At 33.8% G+C, this 12,704-nt stretch overlaps 1 protein-coding gene across 3 annotated transcripts in view; it reads right to left on the bottom strand.

The window, feature by feature from the left end:
* Positions 1-4,674, bottom strand: part of LOC108767405 (protein FAM102B) — a 66,142-nt gene extending 61,468 nt beyond the window's left edge. For all 3 annotated transcript variants that reach the window (XM_018517294.1, XM_018517295.1, XM_018517296.1), the window contains exon 1: positions 4,529-4,674. In XM_018517294.1, coding sequence (XP_018372796.1) covers positions 4,529-4,674 — 146 coding nt within the window. The remainder of the gene's footprint in view (positions 1-4,528) is intronic.
* Positions 4,675-12,704: the final 8,030 nt, after the last annotated feature.

Below are 12,704 nucleotides of genomic sequence, written 5' to 3' on the forward strand. Positions count from 1 at the left end.
TATACAAATACGGAATTAAAACACATATTTACAAAATTAAAAATTTTATTCTTTAACATCGCTTTTAATATCTTCCGATATTAAAACGTTATTAGACATTTTTGAAATAAATTAATAAAATGACTTATATTATGTGTATCATTAAATAAATATCTAACTTTTTTAAAATCCAATAAATATATCTATATGTGACAACGAATGATTCTAATTAGGTTAATAAAACGTTCTAACATTTCTTTCACTTTGTGGCTAGAATACCATATCACAGTTCGTTAGCGGTTTAATTAATGTGAAGAAGAAATTAGAAAGGAGGAGTTTAAGAAAGACTACATATATTTAGACGAAACAGAAAGCGACTAGACAATTAATGAGCACGATGCTATTATCATGCAATGGAACTCTTCTTTTTTTAAGTCAATACTAATGGAATACAACTGGAGTGCCTTTCATGGAAACTGTATTCTGTGATGCAAGTGCAATAGTCGTCCTCATGTCTCCACGAACACATCGATATCCGAAATAAAAGTGATGGTTTTAAAAAGCGGTTTCACGTGAATACGACCAGTACACGTCATAGAGTCGGATCATTTTTGTGCGACTGGTTTTATCGACTTATTCTACTTTGAACAAGAAAAATATATCACATGGCAAAGAAATGAAACGAATATTCGAAAACGGAGAAATAAATTCGAAAGTGAAGGAATAATATAATACTTCCACGAAAAATATGCGGCGCGGAACTATTTCTTTATATATTTTGTTTTCATTATACACTTGTGTTTGCTTTCTAGTAAGGATATTATTTGAAATTTGAGAAGGTAACACAAGAAATCACACTTTGATATCCCACTTCTGAGGAAAAAATACACTACGTTTCACCATTATCTTTTATGCGGTGAAATGCCTTGTTAAGCAGAAACGCTTACATAAATGATGGTAGAATTTATGCCGCACGCATTTGTGCACACACAGATAGAAACATTATTCTACTTAGAGAGAGAGAGAGAGGGGGGGGGGGGAAAGAAGAAAGGAAATGACACCGCGCATAACGCACAGGATACAAACATCACAGTGTTGTTAGTTCTCTCGCTAGTGAGACAATAGCTCGTTTTGTTAAACAACAAAATGAGCTCTCTTTAGACTCCAGTTTTCAATTTATTGTATTCGACATCGCGAGTTCTACGAGAAAAAGTAAAGACATGCTAATCGTAAACCCGTTAATTTCATACCTTTGGTACGCACAACTCAATAATTAAAACAACGATATATGCTGTTTTACAGATCTAATTGACCATCGTACTGTAATAATTTTTTCTATCTGTGATATATTATAAAAGGATTATAATAATTGAGTGGGATTTTATTGAAGTCCGTTAAGAAGCTTTGAATGTGAACGATTGAAGTAAAATTAATCAATCGTTAAACATCGATTTAACATTACTTTTTTTTTTCGTTTTATGAATACACCGTATAAACTATGAATATATATAACATTTAATGTACAAAATAATTTATTGCTCAATATTTCACGGAGTACTATACAATTTTCGATATATTTTTATATTAATATACAAGTGCAAAATAATTTACTAATATATTGCTCATGTGCTACATCTTGCAAATTTTGAGCATTATTAATCATAATTAGTTACAACATGATGTTTAGTATTCAATAATTTATTTATTCATTAATTTATTTATATTAATAAGCGTTAATCTGGAAGGAACTTTGTTTCCTGTTTGTAATATTGTGGCAAACAGCGTTGAAGTTTTATCATAAAAAACTATTATGACAATTATCAAGATTTATATTGCTGTTCATAGAACTCAAGACTTTCCAGAAATAGATACTCGACGGAAATAAAGACTTCAACTATGCCCGGCGCGGTGAACTTTACATTTTTGCGCTATATAATAACATACGTCACGTTTCTATGCACCCGGGAATGCAGTTCTCGGTACATGCTTATTTCACCTCGTTATCCGACATATTATGCAAGTTCCGTTAACTTTTCGATATTTTTTATTAATATCGATTAATTTCACTCGTTATTAGAATAAATTATTTTATCGTTTTCTCTCTCTCTCTCTCTCTCTCTCTCTCTCAATGTAGATACGATTTCGTAAATTTATAATTCTGAAAATAGCAAGCGAGAGAAACATTTAAAAAATTTATTTATTTTATGACTTTAGTTCGTAAAATGCTTCAAATGTTCCAAATTGACAGAATGTGTATATATATCATTTCGACATAACATCTCTACAGAACGCGTTTGTGGATTAGTCTCACATAAAATTAAAATTGTTAAACTTTTATGTATTCTCTTTTGAAATCTGTACATTTCCGAGTAATTCTATTTCAAACCAGCAAGAAAAGCACATGCAATTAGCTTTCTAATCTTTTCTAATCTTGGGAATTTTTATTACGTTTTATTTTGTTTTGCAAAGCTATTCATCGAAATCTCAGCAAATCGAGAGAAACGCGCGACTAAAACTGAAAACTGTATTCTCGGCGATGACGCGGAAACACGCACGTTGGGATTCTCTTATGGTGAGACGCCGCAAGACGCCTGTATGGAATTTGCGAGTGTATAATGGCCTGCCATAGCCGAGACCTATATTTAGCGGCCCGCAGTTTGCTTTTTCTGATGAACTATTAAAACTTCGTTGAACCAAGCCGGAAGCTCAGCTCTAGATAGTTTCTAACTTGAAGACTGTTCAAGCTTTAGGGTGCTTAAGCGTCTTAAAGCTAGACTCTAGAGAAACGGCATATGCTGCTAGTGAAACGGATTACACGAAACGCGCGCGTATTTATGATAAATACATGTATTATCCGAATTACTGCAAACATATTCCATTTTAGAAGAATATATGTTGAGAAGGTGTTGACTCTTTCGTAAATTTGATCAAAATTAAAAAGAATATATTTCCATAAATATTAAGTCTAAAATCAGATAATATTGGACTGTTGACTTGTTGTGTTAATTAATTAAAATGATAGCAAATTTCGCCAAATAAAATTAAAAACAGCTGGTAAGACAGGGTAATGGATAGGTTAACAAAAATTTGGAAAATGTATAAAAATTGAGATCGCATCATGAGGTATTCGATTAAACATATAAAATATTGCTGCAATAGAGTATGTTTTGTATGTTTGATTGAATACACAATGCGACCTCAATCTTTTATACAATTTAAAAATTTCTGTTAACCTATCTAAATTACCCCGTATTTTATCCTAAATTGAAAAATAATAACAGTTCTGAATTTACATTTTTCACAATTTTTTATTACAATAATTATATCAATGATCAGTTGTATTAATAATCGTGTTAGTGATTCCAAGTGATACGTTCATTCTACAAACGTGCATTGAGATATATAATAGCATGAGTATTTTCCTGTAAGATAATTTATATAGATACTGTTGTAATTGTACTTATGACAATACAGTGAAGTTACGTAAATCCGGTAAACTCGGATTTGAAATAAACATGCGTTAGATAAAATAGCCAGACATTTGCTATCGTCAAAATAATCTGCATCATACGTTCGAGATTAATTTATATTTTGTAATTTATATTTATATATGTTCGTATTAACATTCTGCGAATTGCCCAATGCCAGCACGTTTCGCATGACTGTTCATCGCCTCGTTACTTTAACTTTCTGTTATTATTTTCGCTTCTTGCTACTTGCTTATTAAACGCGCGTGAACACAAAGATTTCTCAGAACAATGCGTTCGCTTCTTACATACACAACCGAACTCTCTTTCTCTATAACAAGCGCACCGCAAACGCTTCTGAAGTAAAGTTTCAGTCGATTTGATCGCGATCCAATCCACTTGAAATTGATAGTACATGTCGGAATGAAATATTTTGCGCGGTTATAAAATCCTACGTCTTGAATAGGATCAGTTCAGCGAGTTAAAATTGATTTCACACTTTGAGTGCGCACAGGAAAGTTAAAGACGATGTTATTGAAAAGTATATACCTTTGTAAATAAACAAAAACGCTGTGTATGTTTGTGTTCACGAATTTAACCAAGAAAGTTTTAATTGTATGACATGCATCAAGTGTCCCAGATTTCCCGCAGTTCTTTTTACGAGATGAATCGAGTCACGAAACAAAAAAAGTGTATTGATCCTGAATAGGATCAGCCACGATACAAAAAAAATTGTATTGATTCTGAATAGGTTTGTGTACCGTGACTGATCTTATTCAGAATCAATACACCTTTTTCTGTACCGTGACTGGTCCTATTCAGGATCAATACACTTTTTTGTGTACCGTGACTCGACTCATCTCGTAAAAAGAACTGTGGGAAATCTGGGACACTTAACGCATGCCATACGATTAAAACTTCTCTGGTTAAATTCGTGAATACATACACAACGTTTTTATTTATCTACAAAGATATATGCTTTTCAATAACATCGCCTTTAATTTTCCTGCGCGCACTCAAAGTGTGAAATCAATTTTAACTCGCTATCCCCATTAACGGTATTTCAGAATAGCAACACTCACCTGGTGGAATGATCGACAAAGGAACCGCCGTCTAGAAGCCTCAGCTTGGCGAAAAGCACAGCACTGACGAATGGCACCGCCGTGAGCTCCTCGAGGTCGACCTCCACAGAGAATTTGTACTTTTTCTTTTTCATCATGAAGGCCATCTCACTAAGGCCGGGACACCGCACTGTGAATCCTGTTTGCGTGTAACGTGCAAGTCCTCGAACAAGTCCTGGAGGCAAGCGGGTATCTCGAGTTTGCCCACCTGTATACGGACCCCTCCAGCGACACTACCGTCCTTGACTTCGATTCAACAATTGCGTGTGATCCCGGCCGATCGATACATACGGCCAATTTCGTAACTTCCTGGAACCGGTAATTCGCGTTTCTTCGACTATCACTTCGCGGTTCTACGCATCGTCAGTCTCACTAACATTTCGCGCGCACGCGGGAAAGTCATTCTCGACGCTTAATTATGGAAAATATACCGGAAGAGATAACGAAGCCCAATTGCCTGAAGATCTTCAGATTTTCGTTTCGCGCGATTGAAATTGCTGCCACAACTGGAGGAGAGGATTACGCCGCGCAATTTCCGCCACCGGGAGTTCTCCTCCAGAAGAGGAACGTCTTAGGTGCGAGTGCGACGTGGCGGACGACGGTTTCGTGATCCCGCGGATGCTTCATCGACGCAACTTGTCGTTCCCACGTTCATCGACGTCGCTACAAGATTCAAGAGGAAGAAATGCAGCTGGCGCACTTGCTCACCATTTTCATTGTCTGGAACTGCAAGTAAAATTCAACGTTTTATTAGTGTGAACATAACGATGTGGGGCAAATAGGGGGAAAGTAACTGGTTTACGTGGCAAGGAAAAGAAAACATCGATGCAACTCACTTGTTGCGCGAAGAAAAAGAACGAATGAGCATAATGCGTATGATAAAATTAATTAAAAATGTAGTGAAATTAAAATGTAATTAATACTCATCAACGTCTATTATTGGGACATATAATTGCAAAAATTGTGCGCACTAAGTTTATAAGTATTTCATACAATATTAATTGTGTACAATAATAAATAGAAATTCCTTTATTAAAATTGAAATTAAAAATGCTATGCGTATATATCGTGTCGCATTAAATGTGTTAATAACAAAAAAATTTTAATCAAATAAGTAAGAAACCGTCAAAAGTATAATTGAAGCTAGATTTTAGTACACTGAAAAAAAATTATCAACCACAATATTTTAATTGAAAATAATTTTGTTAATTCAATAATACTTAATGAAACAAATATACGTCATGTTCTTGTTTTAATAAAATTTTTTTGTTTCATTAATATTGTTGTTAAATCAATAAGATCATTTTCAATTAAAATAATGCTGTTGATACATCTTTTTTTTTAAGCTGCGCGCCCATTATTGTAAAAAAAGTATAATAATCGATAATAATAAACTATATGCATTACAACAAAAAACAATACTTATTTTTCTAGGTTATGCACAAACATATAAATTAAATATAAGAAATTTTTAAGATATTAATTAATAAATTGGTTTTATTTATTCACAAACAATAGATATATTGAAATTTACTGCAACAGTAGCTCGAAATGAATGTAAAATGTGAAATTAATATCAGAGAATCCATTCATACAAACAAATGTATACATAGGGGAAAGTCGAGTAATATCGGGCAGTGGCTGATACCACTGGAATAAGAATTGTTTAAAATTTTTAACGCGTGTGACAGTATTTGTCAAACCACTGGCAAGTCCACCTACACATAAGACATGCATTTGGCTGTTCGAAACAAGTTGCTGGTGTTCGATTGGGACGTTCTACTCTATTTTCTTTATTCTACAAACCTCGCCCATTCTGACTATTACTTATTCCTTTGTCTAAAAAATTCTCTTCGTGATAAAAAATTCAGTTCTTTGAATGATATAACAAATCATCTAATATTCAGTATTTTACTAAAAATGTAATAATATTTAAAAACGTAAAAATTTTGGCTATTTGCATTTTTTTGGAAAAATACGATTAAAAGAATGTTTAGCTATACAAGTCCACCGGAAAAAACTGATTAAATCTTAATATATTTTTTTCGAATAGTACTAATTAAATATTTACTTGTAATAAATAAATATTTACTGTAAGTAAATATTTAATCTCGGTAAAGAAAAGATAGTTAAATCAAATCAATGGTTCTTATACTAAATAAATATATTTACATTTAATAAATATTTAATTAGTATACTATTCAAATATTTATTAAAATTTAGCACATTTTCTTCAGTAATAACGTCATATCATATACATATATTACATAATTTTTGCTGTCCAAGTAAATAGAAAAACCTAACAAAATCTGACATCACCTTTTTCTTTATGTATCACAGTAAAAAAATTTGTGTATTTGTGTTGAACGGTCCACTCACGTTTGCCTTAACAGTTTGTGTTGAATTTTTTAATATATTCGAGTGTTAATTTAACATAATGTGATTATGTGTGTTATTTAACAATTTTTTGTAAAATTGATATTCAATGTTTTTTAGTGTCAAAATGACACAATTTATGAGTAAGTGAAAAAGTAACATAAAACTAACGTGTTTTAAAACGTAAATTCTAAGACAAAAATGAATAAAATTCATGTTAATTTAACATATCACAAATGTTAATTTTCTGACAAAAAATATGCTTTCACGGTTTGTTTACAAACTGTGTCGATGTTATCTTTCTTTGTATTTATTCTCTTATACAATATTTGTGTTACCTTCTAACACATTCATCTTGTGTAAAATTAACTCAAAAATTTGAGTAGACCGTTTGAGCATGCGATTTATGTTAAATTCAACACATTTTTTCCAACTGTGTACGTTTACATTTTAATATGTTATCAATATAAACGCATGGTGTGGTAACAAATTTGTATGCTATCAATTTAAGAGGCAACATTCGTACGTAACATATCACAGTATTTTCCAAATTTATGCAGTTTTAGATAAAATATATGCAAAATAAATATTCATTAAACACTTTGAGATTGCAGCAATAACGGCAAAGATAAACGATAGCATAATTAATTACGCGATAACAGAATTAAATAAAGCCAGAAAAAATACTATCTACATACGCTTGATGAAAGCAGAAATCACCCAAATCGTTATCTTTCAAGTTTGCGGAAGACACCAACATCCTAAATACCAATGTTCTGTATACATTTCGTGTTGCTAATATAGATTTTTAAATAATGTAATTATTGTGTTCTTTCCAAGTACATTCTAGTTCATTAATAGAACAAAAACATTTCCTCAAGTAGAGATTATTGTTAACCCGCATAAGATAAAGAGAAAGATTAAATTATTATCTAGCAGAGAAAGTAATATTTAATACACATTTCTGTCGTTTAGTAGATAATCACGAAAGCCACACGCCGCAAGTGTTTTATTCAGAAAAGCAAACAACGTTCTTCGTCGTTTCTTTGTGTTCACAGAGTGATTTAATAATTTGCAAATTGTGACAAAATTTATCGCGCAGCGAAATACCTGCGAGAGAAACGCAAACTGCATAACGACTAATTAGAGAAACGGATGTTCTGAATATGCTAATGCGCTTGGAAATGCGAAGTCCATTCCTTCCCGGAATCGAGTTTCGGGATGCGAACTGGATGAACGCAACGCAGTAACGTGAAACACCAATGACTGATGCAGGTCGAGATAAAAACACAACTACGACAACCAGCGCACAGTCCATTACGAAGTGGGAATTTCAGCTACCGAAGACGGGAGGACGATGCCAAAATTATAAAGACCAGTGACAACGATAAAAATATTTGAAAGCCACTTGACGTATAGCGAGGAAATTTAATGCTTTCCAGCAATATTTCCATAAACTTCTCATCGCGGCTCAGAATTTATGATATACAATAGCAAAATATATCTTTTAATAAAATAACGTACGAATGTTTGTGAAACAAAATATATATAGTTATAAAAATTGAAATTTTCCAAATCAATTATAATATATGTATATATAAGTCAAAAGTATATATGAATATATAGAAAATATTATAATTTATGTTTTCGTTTAAGTTTCTTGCACTTTTCATAGAAAGAAAATTTTCAATAATTAATTTTCAATGAATTAATTTCTTTTTCATCAAGTTAGAGTACTGATCTTTGAAAGTTGTAATCGAGTAATAATAAAATACTCTTCACGTATTAATTTTCAAAGGCGCGAATAATCGACTTTAACAGAACTTTGTATTTTTAATTTAAATATCTTAAAAAATTAAAAAAATTTTATTTAACGTATTTTAACCCGGCGTCATTGTGGCTGGGTCATAATAACCCGAGACATTTTCAAACATCTGTATTTGTTTACATACTTCGTAGATTTTAACTAACCGCCCTGTAGCTGGAGCTAAGACTTTCTAAAACCATTGTTGACATTGCGAGAATAGATAAAAAAAATATTCGGATTATCATGATCCACCTCAACGTCCGTGTAACATTTTAGCACCACAATGACGCCTGGTTAAATAATATTTTATCTAAATAGAGGGCTTCACAAATCTGGAAAATTTTAGAAAAATAAAATCAATTTGACTAAAGAAAGATCGATTCGAAATTGATTTAAAAAATCAAAATAATTGGATAATTTCAGAATATTAAAAGCTTTTTGAGATTATTGTTCTTGACAACTAAACTAATTTGAATCGATTTGATATATATTTATAATATATACTTAAAATCAATTTTTATTATAATTTGTCATTTTAATAAAAATAAGATATCTTGTAGCTTATAATATCTACTATTGTTTTCGAAATAAAGAATTTATTTCATTTCAATAATTAAAATCTTTATTTAGAAATCACCTTTAAAATATCCGTCACTTTTCGATTACGAGCAGTAATCCTATCTCAGTGTCTTTCAAAATTAAGGGGATACTCATTGATGGATTATCCGCTCATTGAGCGTCATTGACATCGATATCCACTCAACGATCTCGCTACTCTCCCTTAACTCGTCCGACTTTTGGATGAGGACAATCACGATAAGTGCAATCGAGAAGTATATAATTCCTCTCTTCCTAGACATTAATCTTTATAGGATAAATTTCTCCGTGTCTAAGTAATATATCAAAAACTGGATCGTTCTAATTTACACAAACCTTCTTCGCATATATTACACTGAGAGAAAAGTGTTCGGTACTTATGACTAACTGCATAGTAAAATAATTATGGTTAATTGCTGCTATAATGTTAATAATAATAATTATATTTATAGTTCTTGCAAAAATGTATATAGTTATTATCGAAAATTACTATAAATTATGGTAATTGCAACTATTTTTTCTCTCAATGTATGAGTTACTGCAAAGAAAACAAGGTTTGTTTCTCATTTACATATATATGTAATATAAATATTAATTGCGCGTGCTTGTATACATACATGGAAGAAGCAGTAAATCAATATTTGTATTAACATTAATATTAATATTTATATTAAATATGAGCAAAAAAACGAAACTTTATATACAGATATGTGTACACGCGCGTATATATATTTTCGACTTACTTATAAAAATATCTATGAATATTATATATGTATACATTACTTTATAAACTTTCATGTAATACGTCTAAAATACATATTTTTTCTATTGCGAATATTATATACATACTTAATATTATACATTCATACGTTTAAGCACACGCATACGCACAATTCGAGTAGCCAGATTTCTCGTACATGTTGCCTACAAATTTCTACAAACCGCCGATGCCCAACATAACCTAAAACGCCCTGAACCCTATACAATCCCGCAGAGGTGATCCCCATGTATATCGCGTTCGCGCTCGGCTGCGCGCATCGCGCGCACGCGATGATTGTGAAAGTATTGCGGAGCGAGAGCAACGGCGATAAGAACGCACGATGTACACACGTTCTTATCGGTCGGTCGGTCGTCGGCCAGTTGACAGATCGGTGATTGAGTAGACGCCTCCGGACGAGGTTGCGGGACACTGTCCTCTCTCTCTGCGAGTCGCTTCGCGACGCCACGGTGCCGTTTGCGTGCCTCAGTCCCGTCAGATTCTACGTAAGCGGCCAGATTGCGTTAAATCCTAACAGTATATCATCGACTCCGAGTCCTCTGGGATTACAAACTAATCTTCGCGAGGAAACCGAGTGCGCATTGAATGGTGTTTCAGGATTTCGCGTGATGTTTCAGGCGCGATGGAGCGACACGAAGTGTCCCCTTGAGACACGAGATCTATTTCTTTTAATGTACATCTCTACCAATGTAAATTAACTTTGGTTCAATTTGTCCTTTATCCCTTTTAACGCCCGTTTCTATCAATATAGACCAACTTCAATTTACTCGGTTCAGCTTACTCTTCAGTTTATTCTCATTCTTAAAACTAGAAAACAATAAAGTTAATTGGACCAAGATTAAAATTAAACAACATTTGTAGAACCGGACATAATTCTTAGAATTAGAAAAAGATAAAGACTGAATTAAACGAAGATTAAGGTTAATATACATTGATAGACACGGCACTAAGTGAACTTCTTGCTCAGTTCATCTGTTCTCTCCAATGAGTGAAAAGAAAAGGAGAAAAGGATGAACCGTGCAGGAAGTTCAGCTAAAAAAAAAACAGGCCTAATGAAACGGTGAAAGCGACGGTGTCCGGTCGCGAGGCAGAGCGCCGATGACCCTCCTGCGAGTCGACTTCCTAACCTTTCGCGCGCGTTCAGCTAGCGGCATCAGGGGATCGATCTTCGGTGAACGCTCCGATCCAGGACTGGACCCTCGACTCCGCGACTGGACGAACCGGACGAACTCTCTCACACGCGCGAATCGCGGTGAAACGTCAGACGAATCCTCGGACGAGAGAACCTCACCCGTAAACCGTTCGACGACGGCGCGAATGCGACGGTTTTATAACCTCTCTCGCGCGCGTCAACGACTCGATGCTCCGTTTTCCTTCAATTCTCTGCTTTAATTCTCACTCTTCGACCTGCTCTCGCGTTTCGTTTCGAACCCCATGGGGATGAGACCGCAAGACAAGGGAGAGAGAGATCATCGATTCACGGATTCAGTAAACGAATGCACAACGTGAGAAAATTGACGGATGATACTTACCATGTCTCCGTAAGCTTCTCCTCGCACGCTACCCGATTTCACGCACTCTCACACTTTTCATGATCACAGGCGTCTCTCTCTTTCTGTGCGGGCTCTCGCGACGTCGATTACCACTACGACCGCAACTGCCGCGGCGACGACGATGGTGACGGCCGACGGCGGCGAGCGGCGACGGTGGCGGTCTTCGACGCGAAAGGTATCAGAGTCCTGTGAACGAAGAGGCTGCGACCGCTTCGCCTCACGCCCGACGTAACGGAGCTCGTCTGGCTCGCCAACAAACTGAACTGACTGCTGATTCCGTCGAACTGCACTCGGTGTTCGCGAATTACAGGCTAGGTTTCGCGCGCATGCGCAACAAACGCGTCTTCAGTGAAGCACCTAGCTCGGGTAGAAAAGGCGCCGTTAAACTCCTATGAGGAAATTATAGATCAATTTTTGGCAAGTTAGGAAGAATTGCAAAATATAACAAATATATATACAATTGTGAAAATATATTGAATGTAAATAATAAAATGTATATTGAATATATATTATTTTTAAATATTATACAGTTTTATATATTTATAAGATACATAATTTAAAATGTATTTTATATATTTGAACTTTTACAATGCACATGTCATTTATATTAATTTTCTAACCTTTTAGCTTAATGAGTCAAAGGTTTTAACTCGTGTGTAAGTTGATGTAATTATATAAGCTTAATAAAGAGAAATTTTCTTCAATTTCTTTAGATATTTCTAAAGAATTAAAAAAAAATCTCGAAACGTTGCTAAAAGTCTTACATTTATCCTATACATATATTGATAGATACATAAGCCTGTTATTTTAGCTTAGTAAAGAGAAACTTTCTTCAATTTCTTAAAATATCTTTGAAAGTGAAAAACGCGAAATTTTGTCGCTTAATTGAAACTTAATAAGTAAGAAACGTTTTGTCGCTACTCGATTACTTTCAATTCTAAATGTTAGTAATGTTTCGACTAATTAAGATATTTGATGATCTCAAAACATAATTTTAAAATTTTCCTTGATTATGGTATTTTTTTC

The sequence above is a fragment of the Trachymyrmex cornetzi genome, unplaced genomic scaffold (assembly GCF_001594075.2).
Source record: "Trachymyrmex cornetzi isolate Tcor2-1 unplaced genomic scaffold, Tcor1.1 scaffold67, whole genome shotgun sequence".
Taxonomy (NCBI): Eukaryota; Metazoa; Arthropoda; class Insecta; order Hymenoptera; family Formicidae; genus Trachymyrmex; species Trachymyrmex cornetzi.